Source organism: Cryptomeria japonica, chromosome 7, assembly GCF_030272615.1.
Source record: "Cryptomeria japonica chromosome 7, Sugi_1.0, whole genome shotgun sequence".
Classification (NCBI taxonomy): domain Eukaryota; kingdom Viridiplantae; phylum Streptophyta; class Pinopsida; order Cupressales; family Cupressaceae; genus Cryptomeria; species Cryptomeria japonica.
Genome location: NC_081411.1, coordinates 655,027,590 through 655,049,445, shown reverse-complemented (window position 1 = coordinate 655,049,445; position 21,856 = coordinate 655,027,590). Strand labels below are relative to the sequence as shown.

General features: G+C 39.4%; 1 protein-coding gene across 2 annotated transcripts in view; it reads left to right on the top strand.

Moving 5' to 3' along the window:
- Nucleotides 1–316: 316 nt before the first annotated feature.
- The window catches only part of LOC131071204 (uncharacterized), a 75,275-nt gene continuing 53,735 nt past the window's right edge, over nt 317–21,856 (top strand). Inside the window, exons 1-4 of one of the 2 annotated variants that reach the window (XM_058006933.2) lie at nt 317–731; nt 1,832–1,892; nt 2,121–2,380; nt 2,635–2,836. In XM_058006933.2, coding sequence (XP_057862916.2) covers nt 447–731; nt 1,832–1,892; nt 2,121–2,380; nt 2,635–2,836 — 808 coding nt within the window. In that variant the 5' untranslated portion in view covers nt 317–446. Of the gene's footprint in view, nt 732–1,831; nt 1,893–2,108; nt 2,381–2,634; nt 2,837–21,856 lie in introns of both variants that reach the window. The other variant, XM_058006932.2, reaches the window with a different exon arrangement.

The window sequence follows — 21,856 nt, the reverse complement described above, 5'->3', positions numbered from 1 at the left end:
ACAAGGAAGAGTGGGAAGAAAAAACTTGTATTTTTCGTAGAACAAGGGTGATTGAAATTAAATGACATATTACCATCGAATGTGCAATATAGGAGGATGTTCATATATAATATAAAAAATAATTGAACAAAGAAAAGTATAAATGAACACAAGACTTCACAAAACTACAAGTTTCTTAAAAAAAAAAAAAAAGAAAAAGACATAATTTTTAAAAAAAAATTGTTTCATTAATTTTCAGTTAAAGATCTTAAAAACATATAGGCTACATATAGAACGGATGTATTAGATTTGACTGGAGGTATGTCTAGTATTGAGCTTAGTTGTAATTTCACCATGATTATATCTAAATCGTCTTCTTTCCGTTAATCATTAACACTATATAAACATCCGTTTCGATTCTTCCACTGGTTCTGAGCCGGCATAATATCAATTTTTGTACTGTAAAAATGTCGAGTAAGAAAAAAGCCGAAGGAATTGCTCTGCTTTCTCTGTACAATGACGAAGACATGGACGTTGATGAAGACATGGAAGAAGACGAAAATGCAGACGAAGATAATTCTCCAGTCTTATCGTCTCCTTCGCCACAAGCTTCTGTAGCCTTTGAAAAGAACCCCTCGAAAAGCCCTTCTCCTGCGATTACAAGTCCTGTTGAGGCACAACGGCCCAGCAAAGGTGGTCTGGGAATTGTTGATTACGCTCACGATGAAACGGCCGTATCTCCCGAGCCCGAGGTAAGTAGAGTTTGGAAAGGGTGTTTTTAAGTTTTTCTTTTAGGGTTTGATTTATTAGCGGAATGGATGCTAGATTTTGGGTTATAATCTACGTCTTCATCCTTATATATTAATTATCTTAAATGGGAGATTTTTTAGCAGATTATCGTGTCATATTCTCTGTCATTTAAGTGATTTAACATACTGGATAGGATATGCTGATTCAGGGACAGAAATTAGTGTTTCATAAGGGCTGCGATTGGCCTTCTGAGCCTTCACGCCCTCTTTTATTGTTACATTTAAAAAAATCATTTTGTAAAACTGTTACCAGGGAAACTGGTCTGTCCTCGGGATGTTTTGGTTGCTGGGTCCCTATTTTGGGAATGTTTTTGGTGTTGGGTAAACTTAAGGGACATCGTTGAAGATCACTTCTGGCCACTTGGTCTCCCATACCTGAAATGACTAAGGGATAGGGATTCCTAAGAAAACCTTGGGGTTACGTCTCTGTGTCTCCCTGAAATTTACCCATCATCTCCTCGAGTCTATCTTGTTTTACATAATGGAAATGCTGTATGCTTGAATTTGGTTTGTCCTTTTTTTCTACTTGATGCAATTGAATGTTTTATATCTTATCAAGTCTTTAATGTCGGAATAGTTTGGAAATCTAATCATCACAAGTTTTTAGGCCTTGGAAATGTTTACCTGAGTGATAGAGCAGTTTTTTGATGATAGGGTATTTTGATTGTCTTAACTAGCTTTAATATGTAATGCTTCATGAGATTCCACACTTTGTAAACCTTAGGCTGTGTTCTTTGCTTTCTGATGTGTGGATGTTTCCATGTTTTTCTAACAACTCCTTTTTTTCTGTTAACGTTTCTAATAATGATCTTAAACAAAGCTGTAATTTAAAACTTAAGTAGTTTTGTAGTGTAAAACTTAGGCTGTGTTCTTTGCTTTCTGACTTGTGGATGTTTCCAAGGTTTTCTAACAGCTCCTTTTTTCTGTTAATGTTTGTAATAATGAATCTTAAACAAAACTGTAATTTAAAACTTAAGTAGTTTTGTAGAATTAAATTGATATTGTATTTTAAGCTCTAATGTGTGCCTCTTTCTGTTTTGCAGGAGGGTGAAATTGTTAGCACTGGTGCAGCTGTTTTTGGTCAAGAGCCTCAGGCTGGAAATGGTACTACTTATTTTCTCCTAGAGTAGTTTGCTGCCATTTTCATCAGTAGTTTGAAGATTGGTATGTGTGAAAAGTTCCAAGTCTCATAAATGAAGGACATGCTTTGCATTTATTGATCTAGTCAGCTGTATTGTTTGTTCTGATCAGTAGAAATGATTTACTAGTATCTGTTAGGTGCTGATCTAATGTTGCCTTTGCTTTTGGGCCTTTTGGAAGGAGACCCTACAGAGAAGACACCACCAGCAATGGGTCAACACTTGACTCCTGGTAAAACTTCAACCTCTCAACCAGGTTTGCTGGCAGAAGCTCTTGCTAAGCCCGAAAGTGATACACAATCACTTGATTCTGCTACAACAAAAGAACCTGAAATTGAAGCTTCTTCTGAGTTTAATGGATTAGCCAAAATGGAGCTGCAACAACCAGATCAGGATCCTCTGGCAGATTTTCTTCCACCACCTCCAACAAGCAAGTGCTCAGAGGAGCTACAAGTCAGTTTCATAATCTCCGTCGTTACCTTTTTGAAGTAATGTGGGTGATCTTGCCTTATTGATACATGAATTCACAATGTAATGTAGAAGTGGTGCTTCTCTATATTTGTTGGTTTTATTTTATTTTGTGGGGAAGCCAAATATAGGTGGTGATTGTGAATCTACTAGAATATGTGTTATCTCATTTAATAATTCGGTTTATTCCTTGGCTGCAATTTGAACTTAGTTATGTATTGGAATTTGATGCTATGCAGAATAAGATCAATAGATACCTTATGTTAAAGAATGCTGGAAGAAGCTTCAATGAAGAATTGCGCAATTCAAAGGGTTATCGTAATCCTGACTTTTTGCAACGGGCTGTTAAGTATCAGGAGATAGATCAAATTGGTAGCTGTTTCAGAAAGGATATATTTGATCCACATGGATATGACCCAAGTGATTACTATGATGCTTTAGGTAACTATATTTTGTGTATTGAAGTCTAACCTTTTTTGGTGCCTTTATCTGCTAATGTTCTTGTATAATATTAGTTAAATAACATTAGATATTCTAACATTTGCTCAAAGGCTTTAACAAACCTATATTATCTAGTCATTTAAAGATCCACTTATGCTTTGATTGTTGTCACTGGAATATTTTTTCATGATTAAAAGTAAAACAAATGTAGGGCAATGTATTTGTATCAGTGGAATTAATTTATTAAATGATATTGTTCTAAATTTCGTTGTAAAGCTAGAAATATGAACATACTCACCTGTAAAGGTTAGGTACTGTAACGTGTAAGTACTTAGTAGTTTTTGTTATTTGAATATCTTTAAAATTTGAGCCAGTAATTGTAGAGGCATTAATTTATCTTTGCCTGAGCTTGTTACATGTGACGTACCAATTTCATTTTTAAATTCTTAAGAAGTGAATTTTTTAGTGATATTATAATTTGATAAATTAATTAATGCTTAAGCTTTTGCGATAAATGTTGTTAGCTTTTATTACCTTTGTATATGATAAAAAAAAGTACTTTCAATGTCATAATGCAACCGATCTACAGAGAAATTGCCAAGGAAAAACATTTTTTAAACTATACTATGCTCTCTGAAAATACAATTTTAAAGGATTAATATATATTATCAGGTTTTTATGTGCATAGAGTTCAAGCCATTGTGACACTAATTCTGCTTGGAGGTGCAAATATGATGGCAGCAAGGGGTGGATTATAATGATCTTTGTTAACAAAACCCCTTAACATAAATGTGACAACCATTTACAGGTCAAATTAATAATTCAATATTATATAAAAAATTAAAATAATTCATAGGGTATTTAAATATTTAAATTATGTCTTTTACACTGTATAATTTTAAATTTTACGCCCCAAATAGTGTAGAAGATATAATTTAAATGCCTAAAATATATTTAAATACTATATTTATATGCTAATTATAAATAACATTTTTTGCTATAAAAAACTTGGGCAAGGCACCCAAGAACCACAAAGAAAGGAATCAAAGCGTTGGATTCTGGTAACTAGAGGCTCACTAGATCCTTAAAAAAGATTTATCCACTCAAAATGTATCAACCAAATTATAAAAATATTCCTTAAACAATGATACCCATTTTTTACACAAGATAGAAGTATCATCTCCTTTGCATTATTACAATTTCTAGTCAGAGTAGTCTTCCTCTTCTTTCTTTCCATAGTGACCTAATCAACATTATTTGCAAAAGAAATTTCATGATGAGGTCACCAAGGCATTCAAAAGGGGATTTTTCAACAAATAATCAGTAGCGATGTGCACTGTGGCCTCAGAAAATGAGTGCACATCAGAATTAGAAAAGAGACACCATCCTTCATGGAAGGATTTAAAGAATTGAACACCATTTCCTTAGGAGGGGGCTTAGTGATGAGAGATGTAGGCAAAGGGTCAAAAGTATAAGATGAATTATCAAGTGAGGTCTTTCAAAGCAGATCCTCTTCACAATCAAAAATAATAAACTGGTTTTGATGTGTAGCTCCTTTCTGACAAGTAGCTTGCTTGTGATTAGGGGTTAAATTAGAAAACTTGGGGCATTTGGCCATCAATTGATATACTCAATTGTTTGATGTGATATTGTTGGAATCACAAGGCGGACTTACGTTGAATCTTGAGTGATTTGAATATCGCTAGAACGTGGAAATTAACTTGATTTGGAAAAATGGCAAAAGGATGAGGGTTGAGAGAGATCTAATCTACTCCCAAGAATGCAAGAGTGATGGACAATATTTGGTGAAACTCAACTAAGCTTTGCTTTGACATGCAGCGAACATCTCCACAAGGCTAGTGGGATCTTCTAGGGATAGCTTGATGATTTTCAAATCACCACTACAAGCATATATACCCTCAAGATGAAGCATATCAATGAAGGAGTGATAATTGAAGTTAAGCATTGCTAAGATGGAACTAGTTGACTATGCAAGACACTTTACAATCAGCAAGGTGTTAGTAGTATGGATGTACAAATTTCACCATTGATCATTCATCAAAACAACATAAAAATTAAATGAGAAGTAGAGACCATGCAAATTGCTGAATCAACATATGAATTTCACAATATCTTCAATGAAGTTTACATGCTTCTTACAACAATGTCTTGGCAACATTCTTTGCCTTCTCTTTCTACTCTACTCTAACTATTTGCTTGCTATCTGCTACTTTCTACTATCTATCCACTATTAACTATTAACCTTTACAAATGAAAGAGTGGAGCCTTATATAGTGCTCTCGTTACTTTTGAATGGCCAGGATCAAATCCTCATCAATGGCCAAGATTGAAACATAGAAACCCTTATTAGGGTTTGTTACACCCATTACAAAGCATTTAATGCTTGACCAATGATAAAATTACCTTTGTCGGACACATGTCCTTCCTTGAATAATTGACCAATAGATGACGATGGTAGGTGCATCAAACTTTGTGCCCACATGTGGTAGTTATCTTCTTTGATGGATGAGCTAGGTGCATTGAATTTGGATGCCTTAGTTTTGAAAATATTATTGGATAAGCAATGAATGGGTGCCACCTCAGCTTGCTTGATCTTTGTAACTCATCACAAGTGTGTGGTTGTACTTCCTCGTGATCATCACACTTTTCATCTTCTTGTTTGGGAATTCTGCCTTAGTGCTGCATTTGATGTAGGCTTTATGCTTGATCTCTCCTTGCCTTGAATGCATTGATCTTCATTGTATAATATTATCTTCTTCATGCGGTGGAAATCCTTCATTCCAAGCTTGGAGTCTTCTTGTGCTCCTCTTGATGTAGATGACTCCTACTCTTGTAGTGCTTTGTGCTTCATGATCCCATCAGCTACCTTGTATGAGCTTGAGACTTGAAGTGCAATGTCTTGCCTGGGCCCATGTCTTTGCTTATGTGGTGAAATCTTGAGGTTGTATATGAGTCGATAAGCCTTCATCTTGGAGCTGATTTTCATCACTTGCTTTGCATGTTCCTCCTACTTATGTCAAACGTGGAAACAAACATAACTTGAATCAAAACATTGTTAAAAGTACTTAACCAAGCTTTCACTACCTTCTCGAAATCTGGAAATGAATTTTCTGATCATGGAAACATCTGATTTTACATCTTGTGATCTAATTTCAGTCAACTTGAGTCTGATTTTGTGCGCTGATCACTGTTCTTGATGTTGCAAGGTTGCTGATGCTAAGTTTGAACTTGCTGATCCTGAAGCTTTGATCGCCAATGCTGATTGTAGATGGAGGTCGCTGAGGTTTGAATGTCAATTACCAAGCAAATTGTTAAGTGCTAAGCCTGATCACAGTCGTTGCCCTAGCAATGACGATTTTGGCAATATTTGCTTGGAATGGAATCACTGCTTTGTTGATCAGAGTCGCTGCCTGATTTAGATCATCCACATTATCTATTGTATGTTGATCAAATGCAATGATCAACATTGCTTTATTGTTGCTGAATGGGGGTGTGATACTGTTGACGTGTATTTTGTACACTATCAAACACAGAATAAAATACCCAAGGGTACCTTATCCTCTCTTGAGTAAAGCCTCTGAATGCTGAAGATATCGCAAAAAAGGATCAATTAGGGTGACTTCAAGGTTCTTCAATGTAGGATCTCTACGTGTGGATAAGCACCAGTGGTCGTTGTGAATGCTGTTTCTTCAAGGGGCCTTACGTTTTCGATTTGCAGGAACAGGATTTTCCTAAAGCTAACAGGTTCTCAAAAAAGATCAAAAGATAGGGTTTGCAAGAGATGAATTCTAATCTAATCCTAAGAATGACTCAATGTAGGCTAGACTTGGTAAGATTCTACCAATTTCAGTATTGCCAAGGAGTTACAACTCTACTGGAATTGATGCGATCTTCTAAGGTGATTAGTGATTTTTCAAATCATCAAGAATTATAGATACTACCATAAAGATACATATCAATAGTTCAATAATGATTGAAGGTTCAAGCAATCTAAATATCTCCAGTTGACCACACAAGGCGTCCTTACAATCAGTAAGAAGCTAGTGGTTTGGAACGTGAATCTCACCAAAGATTAAGCCCAACACTTAGTCCTTCGAACTTAAATACTATTTCGACTGAGAATGATTCAAGAAAGTAAACAACCATGAAGATAGCCACAAGAATTGCAATAAAACACCATAACTTCAATATTTTATTGATCTCAAAGCCAAAATAGACAACACTTGTTTGAAATTCTTTCTTCAATACTCAATCTTGCTACAAAATAACTTTCTTCTCTCCAAAAGCTCTAACTATCTCCTTAATATCTAATCTCTAATCTTCTATTTCTAATGACAAAATGAAAATGAGTGAGGGTATATATAGCATCCTCAATTACAATGAACGGCCCAGATCAAAAGAAGATCAATGGCTGAGATTTTGACACCTAAACCCTAATTAGGGTTTGTTACAAAAAGTCCCCTTTTAGTTGAACATTATTAAATGCATAGCCAAATATTTAATTGGCACAAAAATCGAGGGAACATAGACCAATGATAATTAAGATGCCACATCATTTTATAACAACCTGTCTTCTAGAACCTTATTCCCCTTCCAATGTTCTTTCTTAGCATATGCGACGAATCTGGACACAATTCCTTCAATCTTAGTAATAGGAATCTCGGGAAGATTCCTCATTCGCTCCTCCAAGTGGATAACTTGATCAAAGGCCTTGAGAAGAGCAGCTTCCCATCCAGGTTCGAGTTCTTTGATCTTCTCAATCAGGAGCATAGTAGTGAACATTAGATCCCGTTGCTCATCTGTGATGACATTCTCATCTTTGCAAAAGATGACCTTGACTCTTTCTTCCAACTCTTGAAGGTCCACATCTGTCTCAACTTCGATCCTCCTGCCAAGAATGGTACACAACACTTCAAACACCCTATCCTGAATTGGATGGATGATGCCCTCAACTTGATTGCATTTGGTGCTGATGTGCTCGAAAAGAACCTCTTTCATCTAGAGTAGAGTTGACCACTGAAGTAAATTATGAGCTCCTCCATCCATTATCTTTTCTTGTGCTAGGATCTTCTTTGGTGTTTGCTTGATTACTTGCAGAACAGGAATGATAACATCTCTAGTGTGAGCGAAAGCGGCTACCGTTATCATTAGGTTGTGGACGATCTCAAGGACCTGGATAGCTCGGTGGATTGTCTGCATCATTCTTGTTGTAAATTCAACGGCTACTGTGTGGGATTTGTCCATCCAAGAGCTCATAAGCTGAACCAAGCTCTTGACTCTTTCTACCTCGCCAACTGATTCAAGGGGAAGTGCTTGCACAGGAGACACTGCTGGATCCTGACGTCCCAAGGGCTGATTGAGATGACTAAAGTAGCCTCTCCAAGCACCTCTCTCTCTCTCTCAAGCTTTCTATTCTTTTCCATTTCTTCCTTAAGCTTGTCTTTAAGTGCTTCAAATGAATCGGTTGCCTCATCCAGTGCCTGTTCAGTAGTGAGTGGACCAAGCTCAATCGTTTCTACATCATACTCTTCTGCAAGAATTTCACCTTCATACTTGTCCACTACTGGTGTAGCTATCTGCAACTTCCTGGACCCTGTCTCATCTCTGATCACCTTGGACATCTTGGTGGCCTTCTTCTCCGTTAGTTCTTGAGAATTTCCTATAAGGCTCTCTAAGTCAATTACATCATCTTCATCTTCAATCACAATCACCCTTGTCAATCTCTCCCTTAACCAATTCGGAATGGCGGATCTTGTCTCTCTAACTTGTATTTCCTTAAGCAATGGTTCGTCCTCTCGGAGAGGGGATGTCACTTCATCATCATTCTTCTCTTCATGTAGCTCATCGACTTGGGGAGATTGTCTTGATGAATGCTGAGGTGCTTGCCCCTTTTCAGGTTTATCATTCTGTACCATCGACTCCATAGATTCATCAACCTCAGGCACCGTCTTCTCTTGTCCTTCAACTTGACTTGTCCTTTTTCCATGTCGAGAAGATGTGCTTGACGAGCGATCTCGATTAGCCTCTTGCTTCTTTTTCGAGGGCTCTCTTTTCTCAGGTCTTTCTTTCCTCTTCGCGCCTCTAGGATGAGAATTGCCTTCACTTGCGCTTGCTCCTCCTTCTGATCTTTCCTCCAAAGTAAAAGTCATTGGTATGTTCTGTTCTCTTAACTTTTTATGTTGTACATCCACCCATCTGCGAGTACATGATAAAACGGGAGCCATCAAAGCTCTCAAGTCCGAAATCTCAGGCTCGTTCCAATCTATCTTCACTGCTTTGTCTTCTCTGTCATAGGATGACTGGAGATGTCTGCCACTGTCCTGAGCTTGATTGGTAACTCTGTAAACTTTGCACTTCCTGATGAAATCTAAAGGTAATCTGGAATGCATCTTTCTTTTCACTTCTAAATCACTTGAGAGATTCATCCAAAAGTCCTCTACCTGAAATTCGTGCTTGTACTTCCTACCAGCTGTCTCTTCCATATAACCATGAGGATCGAAATTCTCCCTCGAGGCAAAGAATGTAAATGAATATAAAGCCAATTCCTTCTCTGCATCATCCAAGGCTTGAGTATTAGGACATACCTCAACTGAATTCCCCAATATGATGGGCACGGGAATTCCATTTCCATGCCTGTGTCTGAATGCCTTCGCATAAGCTGCCAACTGTCTAGTCACCTCAAGTAGCACTATCCTGTCTGTCGGATACCTCGGCAACATGTAGGTAGGTGAAGGGCACCCATGAACTTTGATATATGTAAACTTTTGAAACTGGATGAACCAAGCACCATACCTCTTCACAAGCTCTTGTGCATCCAGAGGTAGTCGATTGTGAATCCCACCTTGCAATATCCTAGTGATGTTCATCGTGAAGGTGTCATTGACTAACTTGTAGTCGCCTCTAGGAGGATGATGCAAATGAACATAGGAATCACAAACTCTCACTTCTCCGGGTCCTCTTCCGATCACTCCTCTATGAGGTAGCCCTGCATATTCGAAACTCCCGATCAAGGCATATATGACATATGAGCTCATGTGGAACGACTTGGTAGGCTTTAGTCTTCTTAACTGCACATCCAGGCAATGGCTAATAATTCTAGCCCAATGAATCGTTCCTTTCCCTTGAACTATCACTTGGATGAAGTAGAACATCCACTTCTCAAAGTAGAAGGCTTGAGGAGCCCCTGTAACTCGATCGAGCAAAGTTATCAAATCTCTGTACTCCTCCTGGAAGTCGATCCTATGTGGTGTGTTGGGAATCTTGCTCAGGCGAGGACGACTTTTGAGTAACCAATTCTTATTGATGATATTCAAGCAAGTGTCGGGATCATCTTCATACATTGACCTGGCTCCTAGGCTTTTGTAAATCATATCTTTATGCTCTGGAAGATGGAGAGCCTCACTTATAGCCTCCTTTGAAAGGTAAGCCAAAGTGTTCCCTTCCTTGGATACGATCAATCTTGATTGTGAGTCATAATGGCGGGCACACTCGATCATTAGCTCATGACACTGGACTACTGGAGGGAAACCGACCACCTTGATGATGCCACTTTCAATTATTCTCTTTGTGACAGGTGATGGCTTGCCAATGTAAGGGACCTCTCGAAACTTCTTCACACTGAAGTTTCCCAAGTTGGTATCTCCAATATTGCTCCACTTGGACACGATCCTGGTCTCCAATTCTTCATTCCTTTGATCTTCCTTCATGAGAGCTGGACGACTAGTAGATGCTCTTGCCTTTGGAGTTGCCATCTCGACACCTACACAACATTTCATAATTAGTAAAATATCTTGAAGAGTAGCAAGGAAGATAAAAGATATTAATTAGGAAACTTCATGATAAATCTTGAGTTATTATTTCCTAATTAACTACATCAAACTTAGAATTTTCAAAACAAAGCGCAAAATTCAAATCTTCAACAATGGTGTTAAGGTGATTACGCCATACCTCCACTTGAGTACTAATTCTAAGAAATGATGCAAAAATAGGTGAATGGGCTTCCTTTAGCCTTCACAAGAATCAACTCCACCTCCTTCTAGCCTCCAACACTTGAGATAAATTTGCTCCAAATAGACTAGATTTCGCACCTTTTTCTTGCTCTCCAAATTCGTACTTGAAGTAATGAGTGAATGATTGATTAAACTTGATCAAAACACCCCTATTATATAGGGCGCTCACCATTTTGCTTCCCCATAGGCCGACTTGGCAAAATAGGCCTAAAAAATAAATAAAATTGCAAAAAGGAGAGGCCGACTTGATAAAATAAATAAAAACAAGCCCTCAAGTGCTCCATTTTTAATTTTGATTTCACAAAAATTAATTTTAAATGCCTTTATAATAAAAATTCGATTTTTTGAGGCTCAAAATTAATTTATTAAATGCCAATGTGTCTTTTATTAAATGCCAATTTAATTTAATTTTTCCAAATATTTCGAATTTAGCAATTTGGCATCTAATGCAATTTGGAGGATATCAATGCTCAAATATGGTGAAAATAAAAAGTGCTACCAACTTTGCCTTGGACCCTTGGTAAGGGTCAGGAGCAAACTTTTAATTTAGGCCTTGCATTCCTCATTTTCTTGTCCAAGACTTCATCTAGGCATTAAAATGGCATTTTTAATTGGAGTCTTGAGTTTAATTTCACTTGATCTCTAGGAGGGAAGTGCATTAGGACCTTTTTCGCCCTGGACCCTTGGAGAGGGACAGGAGTGCCTTTTCACTTTTGCTCTTAATCCTTCACCTTTTATTTGTCAATTCTCGTTGTGGGGTAAGTAATGATCTCTTTCACTTGTTCCATGCATGCTCAACTTGCTTTCGAAAGGCAAAATAGGTGTTCTAAAGATTTTCGCCTTGGGCCTCTAGTGAAGGACAAGAGCGACTTTAGCAATTTAGGCTAGGATTATCAAATTTGGAAGTCAAATCTTTGTTCACCATGCTTTAGAAGACCTTTTCCATCTTTGCACAACCTTGCCTTAGCGTAATCTTGGAGGGAAGCTATTGGTTTTGCAAAAATCGCCCTGGACCTTTAGTGAGGGTCAGTAGCGATCTTGAGTCTTTTGCACAAATTCTTAATTACCTCAACTTCAAATGACCCTCAAGGCGTAGAACATCATTCTCCACTCCCTTTTGAGTGTTGGAAACAAAAAGTTATCTCGAAATGCAAGGAAAGTGGGCACACTTAGAAATTTCGCCTTGGACCCTTGGTGAGGGCTAGGAGCGAATTTGCAAATTGTCATCCAAATTCGTAATCCTAGTATCTCAATTCCACCTCAAGGCATTTTAAACATCATTTCAAACTTGCGCCTTGGCTTAGATTTGTCCAAACTTGGAGAGAAGGGTTGGATATTAGTTTTTTCGCCCTGGTCCCTCAGAGAGGGACAGGAGCGATTTTGCAAATTCAAGCTTATCCATCTTTCGTTAGCCCTCCAAATTATCTTCAACAGGCAAAACACACCTTCTTCCATTCATTTCAATCACAAAACTTGTTTTGTCCTTGCAAGAAAATTGCATTTTTAGAATCTAGCTCCGGACCTTCAGTGAGGGTCAGGAGCGCCCTTTGTCATTTGGGTTGATTTCCTCCTTGTTGATCACTCAAATTATATTCAACGGATAGAACATGCTTTCCTTGATCTCTCCCAATCATAAAATCACTTTGATCCTGCAAGAATAGCGCAAATTTGAAAATCAAGCTCCGGACCTTCAGTGAGGGACAGGAGTGCCTTTTATGATCCCAACATGATCAAATCGTTCCACTTTTCATCTCGAAATTTCTTGGCTAAGGAAGATATTATCTTGTTTCATGCTATGAATAAATTCTCATGTCCCAAAAGGTCACAAGATGACACATAAAGAAAATCGCTCTGGACCTTCAGTGAGGGTCAGGAGCGCCTTTGATGATCCCAACAAGATCCTTCATCACTTCAAGCTAAAACTCCTTCAGGCGGGTGGAGAAAATCACTTGTTTTCCATTCATGTTCAACACTTGGTCCTTTTTCACTGCAAGATGAGGGAAATCAAGATTTCGCCCTGGGCCTTCAGCAAGGGACAGGAGCAATTTTTCCCTTGACCTTCAAAATTCATCATTTTCATGCCTTCAAATCTTCAAAAGCATCAAAACACGTCCAATCATCTCTCCTGGAGACCCTGCACAAAACAAATTAGAAAAGTCAGTGACAAATATGCCTTAAATAACATTTTCGCCTTGGACCCTCAGCAAGGGACAAGAGCGATTTTATCCTCTCTGGCTAATCCATCCAAAATTTAAATCTTCAATCACTTCACAAGGCAGAGTTAGGTCATTTTCAAGGCCAGGAACTAGTTAGCAAGCCTATCAAAAACAAGAAATTGCACTTAGAATAAATTTCGCCTTGGACCTTCAGAGAGGGTCAGGAGCGAATTTTGTGTTTTAGGTATCATCTTACCTCCAAAATTTGATCAAAATTTACCTAGGCAAGAACACACAATTTCACCTTCAAAATGCTAACACTTAGACAAAATTTGGATTTTACCCCAAAAACCCTGAATCTAGACTTAACCCGAGACCTATCTGACTCTCCTGACAGGCCTACCTTATTTCAACAATCTCAATCCTCGGGAGGATGCTTAATAATTTTCAAAATTTGACTGGACTCAGCTTGAATAACACCCAGAAGAAACACCTAAGGTTTAGCCCTAGCCCAGACAGACAACTCACTCACTCAAAACCCTAAAAGCAGAGAGAAGAACAGGCAAAACAGAAGCAAAAAAGAAAGGGGGTCCCCATTCTAATGGGGCGATGTGTGAAATGGTCACAACAGATATCTCATCACAAAGCCGACTTGTGACCTTCATTTAATGATTTGCAATTCAAAGCTCAAGGCTGACTTGATTCACTGTTTGAATTTAAATAAAAACGTTCTCCTTTCATCCTCGTGGGGCCCATTCAAGGTGGTGCACATGTCAAATGCCTCTTTGCAAAATCATGTTTCCTTAAGTAGCATATTTTGGGTGTCAATGGAAATCCTCAATCCTTAAGTCGCTCTTTTATTGTAGCAAAGGAAGTCGTCCAAACATTTGAGGGGGCAATGGAAATGATAAAAAATGCTTAAGGCGCTGAACTATGCAATCAAAGGAAATGATCAAAATGCTTAAGTTGCTGAATCAGGCAATCAACAGAAATGACCATGACCCAGTTTGTGGATTTGACCTTCCATTGGAAGTGATCCATCTCCTTCCACACTTACTATCAATTGAGCTTCTTAGCAATGCACTTGGCAAGATCATGATCTCATTCAAAACAATGCAATGCAAAACCTTAGTTCGTGCTTTTGAAGGGTCAAAGGAAGTGGAAACCTTAGGTCGCTGATTTGGGGGGGCAAAGGAAGTCCTCCAAAATGGCAACTTTCGTTGTCTTGATCCATTTGCTCCAAGCTTCTCATGATAATTTCAACTTCAGCTCCCTTTTCCTTAGAGTATTGACCTCTAAAACCAACTTGCCTTAGCCAATTTTGCATTTCATTTCCATTAACCAAGCAAAAGATGATGATCAAATGGAATGATTATCATGAATCATTCACTTCGTAAGCCTTGAAAACTAATTGACCTCACTTCATCCTAAAGAGAGAGACATGACTTGATTAGTTCTTGGCCACCTAAGATACTACACCCCTTCCAAGTGAAAGGCTAATAGCTAAAGACTCTACACCTAACCAAGAAAGGAGAAAAAAGTGGGGTCCCCATTTGCAATGAGGCGATGTTTGAAAATGTCACAACAGGGACCCCCTACAATTTTGGTCCACTTGGTCTTTTGGGTAGTTTAGCAGCAATTTCTTCAATCTCCTTAGGTCCCCAAGTGTTTTGGCAAATTTTGGTTAAGTCTGCTAGTGTTTTGAGAAAAAATGGCTAAGTCTCGAAGCTTGTATTGTCTATTTTAGGGTTTTTACCCTTCAGACTTAGAAATGAGGTCAGTAACTTAAGGTTTTGAGAAATCTGAACGAAGCAATGAAATGAGAACCCTTCAAGGAAGCTACTAGTGAAATTTAAGCCAATTTTGAGGACTTACTATTTTTAGTAAGTTTCATTGCATCTTGGATTGGCCTAATTTTGCATTTAAACAAGCTTTCTATTTTTAGTAAGTCTATTTTTAGTGTCATTGTTCCCCCGTTTGCTCTAATTTGCTGTTTGGAAGAACTTACTATTTTTTGGCAAGTCTATCTTTGGCATTTGGTAGGACAGTGACGACAAAACATTCCTGAATGTCCAAGCTCTAAATTTGGAAAAGTTGAAAAGCAGGCAGACGATCAAAATTTTGGTTGTTTGGAATTCTTTCCCAAAATGACAAAGGCATGAAAAGTCTATTCTTGGGCACGAAGGAATTTTTTCTTCACTGAAAATTCCTCCTCCACCCCCAAATGGTGCCTAGGACTAGGACTAGGTGGAGAGCACATTTCACATGTCAAGGAGGATTTTCCTTCCTCACCAAAAGTCCTCCTCCATCATCAAAATGCGCTTAAGGCAGGTAGGTGGGCGCAAAAGTGAAGTCAACAAAGATTTTTCTTCCTTGGCAAAATTCCTCCACTACCCCAAGAATGTGCTCAAGGAGGGTGAAGGGCGCCAAAACCAAGTCAAGGAGGATTTTCCACTACCAAGAAATTCCTCCTCTATCTCAAATTTCCACCTAAGGTAAGGGGGAGAGCGCCAAAACCAAGTCAAGGAGGATTTTTCCATTATCAAAAAATTCCTCCACTACCTCTCGAATGCGCTCCAAGCCAGAAGGAGGGCATAAAACACATACAAGGAAGGATTTTTCTGTTTCCAAAATTCCTCCACCTCAAATTTGCGCCTAGGCAGGGAAGAGAGCACATTTCATTGGCAATGAAGGATTTTTTTTTTTCAAAAGTACCAAAATTCCTCCTTCCATGCCAAAATGCGCTCAAGTATGCAGAATTCTTCGAAATGAAAAAATTGACTATGCATATTACCAAAACTTTGCAAGGAGGACTTCACATAAGGTTGTTGCAGGAGGCAAGGAAGTAGGTAAAGAAGTATGGGGCCTGGTACATTCAATTTCCAAAATTTACTTACATTCGGGTCCAAGGATTTTCTGCCCAGCCATATAAACTTCCAAGATATCCGATGGACAAGATGGTGCTATTAGAAGTTATTAGACAGTTGACTGCTTATGACAAAGTTCAAAAGAAGAAGAAGTTGGGGCTTGAATTTTAAATGGTCATAGGAGATTACGAGGAAATGTGTCCATCATTGGTTGTAGCGAAGAAGTTAGCAGATGATTTAATATTCTACCACCTAGCACCTCATATTGTAAGGATATTCTTTGATCTGTATGATAAAATAAGGATGGTAGCTAGCGTAAAGGACAAGCACAAGATTCAACTGCAGGATTATTTGGCTAACGCCAAAAATGACTATGAAATCAGGAAGAGGATGCTTTCTAGATTGCCTCTTAAGCTGATAAGAATCTGTGAAATCATACAAGTGTCAGATTAAATAGAAGAGGATGTGAATACTGTTCAGCCGGAGTATGAAAAGGGGAAGAATAAGCCAATTCAGATGCCTAATTGGTCAGAATCGGAAGTTAATGATTTAGATGTCCTAAGTAGGCCAGTTTTGAAGTTCACTAGGCATTGGGTTGAACGACACATCGCAAAGTTGAAAGCAAAGAATGCCTTCCTAACTTACAATTTGATGGGAGACTTGGAATCCCATGATGAGGAAACTGAGGGGTCATCAAGAGCCCAAGCCAGAGAAGAAGCAATTCCACAAGAAAGGATAGAGCATGGGAAGGAGAAAAGTGTTCCTAGGAATTCACAGGCAAGGAAAAGAAATGAAGTTCGGTAGGAAGAACTGCAATAGAAGAGGCCAAGAATGGAGTTGAAATGTTTACAAGAGAAGTCACAGGAAATCAGCCACAGGAGGATGATCAGGACATTTCACAAGTGCAGGATATTGTCAATGTGAGTGCCTCCCAAAGGCGGTTGAATAGAAGAATCAAAGACATGAACTTCCTCTGAATCTAGAACATCAGGTCTAGGATTGTTTCGTTGAAACAAACATGGGAGACTTAGGACCTTTTGAGGAAGTTTCACAAGAACAGGTACAACTGGGAATGCAGGATCAAGAAGTAGTTGCTCCAGATTGGCTGAAAGAGAGAATGAGGAAAGAGATGGATCTTGCGCTAGAACTTGAAGAGCTTTTGAACAAGATAAACAAGCCAGTTGAGAAGAAAGTGGCAAAGAAATTCCAAAGATGCGAGAGATGAATTTGAGTTTAGGACTTTACACATAGTCATGCCCAGAGTCGATAAGGACATGAATGCGATTGCTCCAGATGAGTATGATGTTACAATAGTTGACCTAGGGCGTGTCTCCAAGGCACAAGTGATAGAGGAGTTTGATGAGTCTTCCTTAGCATTGAAGGAGTAGATGAAGAGATTAGAAGAGAAAAACATGAAATTGAAGAGTGAAAACAAAGCCTTGTGTGAGTATGTGCGGCGCTTGATGCGTCCATTCAAAGAGGAAGATCAGACTTTTCTTCCTCACGCTTTTCTTTCGAAGGAATCCGTGGATGAGATTGAAGAAATAAGGAAAATGGCTCAATGCTCTAAGGAATGGGCAGAGGACCTCTTCACTTCAGCTTGTAAATTTATTGAGCACTTGGCCCATTTACTAGAGGATCTTGGCTATCCTAAGCAAGTTGGAGAGAGTGGACAATTCATGGGAGGATGTGCATATTTATCAAGACTTGACAATTCCACACCTTGAGGCACTAATGGAGACTTCCAGGCAGATGTTGATTGATGGAAAGGTCATCGGGGAAAACAAGGCATATGATTTCCCTCGATGGTTCTATGCAATAAGCATTGGAAAGGAATTCTTTGAGAGGTCCAACAAGGAGTCAACATTATTGAGAGCATTGGTCAAAAAGGTTCAGGAGGAAATCCTCAATGCAATGGAGACATTGTTTGCAAGAAGATTAATTGATGAGGAGTTGACTGTGGACAACTTGAAGGATAGGTTGCATGAATTCTTCTTTGTGGAATCCTTCTCAAAGGAACATTTGGAAAATGTTTCCTTGTTCTCTAGCACAATGTGCAAGACTCAAGAAGTTGTGGCAAGATGGGAGAAGTTTTTTTCCAAGTCTGAAAAGGATACTGCCATGTATTAGAATATTAAAATAATGTTAATTTTAGTATTAATGCTCAATAGTGTATATTCTTTTTTAGAAAGATCTTCTACGATCTTATCAGTAGTTTCTTATTAGAAACTTGCTATTCTTGTAAATACTCTTGTATGATTTATGAGCGTCTTGCTCATTCTATTTATTAATCAATTCTTTGAAATCCATTGCGTGTCTCGCACTGTTTTATGGTATCAAAGCTTTAGGAGAATTCTTTTTCGGAAATTTTTTTTAATTCTAATTTCCACTATTCGAAAATTATTCCAGTTAATCTTAAAAACTCATCTAGGGTTTTTAAATTTTTTTTCCTAGCTCCTGTGAATTTTAAGGCGGGTTGTCTTCTGTTCGGCGGCGATCATGGCTTTGTGCGCGACCTGCAAGACTAGTCGTGCCACCGTTTGTGGCTTTGTGCGTGACCTGCAACCTCGGCGCAACGCGATCTGCAAGACTAGTCGTGCCACCTTTTGTGGCTTTGTGCGTGACCTGCAACCTCGGCGCAACGCGCCCTGCAACCTCGACGCGACGCGACCTGCAGACTCGTCGTGACCTGTAGCCTGTTTTCTGCGTGTGACCTGCAGACTGATACCGTGGTTTTTTTCAAACCCGTGTGGACGTTTTTTTTGGTGGAGCGGCTCCCGTACCAAGTTTCTTTCGACTGCAAATTTTTCTGGGCATTTCATGGCTCCCACGACCCTCTGATTTTTTCGACATGGTGTTTACCTTCAGTTTCCATCAAAAATAAATTATTCTTGCAGATTCTTGGTGGGTTTTTCGAACCCTAATCTGGGTAGTTGTCCGATTTTTTTGGGTGCCTCGATTTTCGAGCTAGTGGATCCAGATTCCGACAGCAAATTCCTTCTAGGTTTTTCGCACGAATTTTTGGGTTGTCTTTGGTTTTTTTGGGTCTTTTTTCTTGAAATCCGTCCCTGTTGCAGTTGTACCTGTCTCTTCCTGTCATTTTTTGTGTCTTGGGAAACGTGCAAATGGCTTCTCTAACCAACCTGATGTTAGAAGGCAGTCAATGCTTTAATGGCAACAATTACAACATCTGGAAACATCGTATGTTGACCATTTTTGAATATAGGCGTCTTGACCAGCTTGTTTTGGGAAAAGAGCTCAGTCCTGGTACACCTGGTGCAAATCAAGATAAGTTTGATGAACGCAATCGGGAGGCAGTTATGCTTCTCAAACTCTCCGTGACTGATGATCAGTTACCGTAGATTCCTTCCGGCAAGACAGCTTCCGACATCTGGAAGCATCTGAAGGAATTGCATGAGACATCCGACAAGAGCCGAGCATTCTTTCTGAAGAATCAGCTGTTCTCCATTATGATGGACGAATGCATGTCCTTACAGGAACACCTCACGAGGATTAAGGGCATTCGAGATCGGCTTGAAGCTATTGGTCGGACTATGGAGGAAGAAGACATGGAAGTAATCACTCTAAAAAGTCTTTCGAAATCGTATGAACACTTCATTCAGACCCTCAATATTACTTCAACTAATGTTGACCTGAAGTTTTCAAAATTGTGCACCAAACTTCTACAGCAGGATCGTTGGAAACAACAGTTTGGTAGTGGTACTACGTCAGCCTCCTCGGAAAATGCCTTCACAGCCCAATCCTTTCACAAGGATAAAGGCAAATTTCAGTCCTCTCAGTCTTCTCAGCAGAAAGGCTCTTCTCAGACACAGGATGGTGCTAAGAAGAAGAATGTGCAGTGCAATTACTGTCACAAGTACGGCCATATGAAGAAAGATTACCGTCAGAGGCTTGCTTTTGAACAAAAGAAGCAGGGAGGGTCACACCAGAAGGCGCATGTTGCTGAACATTCCGAGCAGAAGGAGTCTGCCTTTTATGCCTTTATGGCTAAGAGGTCTTCACATCATGCCAGGTCTTCTGCTTGGTACATCGACTCTGGTGCGTCACGTCACTTTTCTCATCGGCGTGACTGGTTTACAGACTTCTCATCTTTCAATGATTCCGTTGTATTTGGCGGAGGTGAGGAGTATACAGTTGTTGGCAGAGGCACTGTTCAGATACAGTCTGGTGGCAGGAATCTCATCTTCCTGAATGTGTACTATGTTCTTGGTATGGAACTTAATCTGCTCTCTGTCAATCAGATTATGAGAAATTCTCCTTAGCTAGATGTGGTGTTCAGTGCTCACAAGTGTTCCATCATTGATCGGGAGACTCATCTTACTGTTGCTGTTGGTCTAGAGGATCATGGCCTATACATGCTTCTTGACACTGGTGATTCTCCTGAAGTGGCTCTGGCAGCTCGTGTTTCTCCTCTCAACACTTTGTGGCATCAGAGATATGGACATCTCAACATTCAGTATCTCTCTCAGCTATCTCGAGAGGGACTTGTTTCAGGGTTACCTGATATTCAGACTCAGCATCTTGGAGTATGTGGCGCTTGTCAAGCTAGCAAACAGCATTGGACTTCATTCACACATGGAAAGTCTTGGCGTGCATCTAAGGTACTTCAATTACTTCATGTTGATATTTGTGGTCCTATGAATACATCTTTTGTTACTGGTTGCAAATACTTTTTGCTTATTGTAGATGATTTTAGTAGAAAGATGTGGGTGTACTTTCTTAAACACAAATCAGATGTATTTAGTATCTTTTAGAAGTTTAAGTCCTTCGATGAAAAAGAGTCTGGATGTAGCATCATTACTCTTAGGACAGATAACGGGGGAGAATTTTGTTCTTTTGCATTCTCCAACTTCTGTGATACCCATGGCATCAAACGCCAATTGACTACACCCTACACTCCTCAGCAAAACAGTGTTGTCGAGCGTCGCAATCGTACGGTTGTTGAGATGGCTCGCTCTATGTTACAACACAGGAGTGTTCCGAATAAGTATTGGGCTGAAGAAGTGTTTATTGCTGTCTACCTCCTTAACCGTTCCCCTACTCGGGTTGTTAAGGGGAAGACTCCAGAAGAGGTTTGGTCTGGTCGGAAGCCTAAGATCAGCCACCTGAAGGTTTTTGGCTCTGTTGCCTATGTTTGGATTCCAGATGCTAAGCGCTCCAAGTTGGATTCCAAAAGTCAGAAACTCATGATGACAAGATACAACGATCACCATAAGGCCTACAGACCGATAGATATAGACACTGAATGTCTTATCTTCAGTCGTGATGTTGTATTTGATGAAGACAGAGGATTCTTTCAGTCCCCTTCTTCTGAGCAGTGTTCTGAGGATCAGCCTCACAGTGTTCTTATTCCATTAGGTTCGCCTGATGGGAGGGATGATGCAGAATCTATTTTTGATTATGCACTACCTGAGTTCCCTCCGGAGAATAATCCTCCTCCTGCTGCTCCTGTTCCTCTTCCAGCTCCTCCAGATGTTAGCACTTCTACTCTCCGACCTAAATGGTGGGCCAAGACCATTGGTGATCTCAGGGATACTGAGCTCATTGAGGGTAGAACCTCCTGTAATAAGAGCAAACAGCAACATACAGTCAATTTTGCTCTCATGGCTAACATACACAGTGTTTTTGAGCCTCAGACATATTCAGAGGCTAAAGGTATACTTGAGTGGGAACAGGCTATGGAAGCTGAGTTCCAGAGTCTTCAAAAGAATCACACTTGGGCCCTTTCTGATCTTCCTTCAGGGAAGAAGCCCATTAGCTGCAAATGGGTGTACAAAGTAAAATACAAAGCTGATGGAACCCTAGACAAGTATAAGGCTCGTCTTGTTGCTCGTGGGTTCTCATAGAAACAAGGCATTGACTACGAGGAGACTTTTGCTCCTACAGCCAAAATGAGTACCATACGGCTCGTTCTTGCCTTGGCAGCCCAGTTCAGTTGGAAAGTCC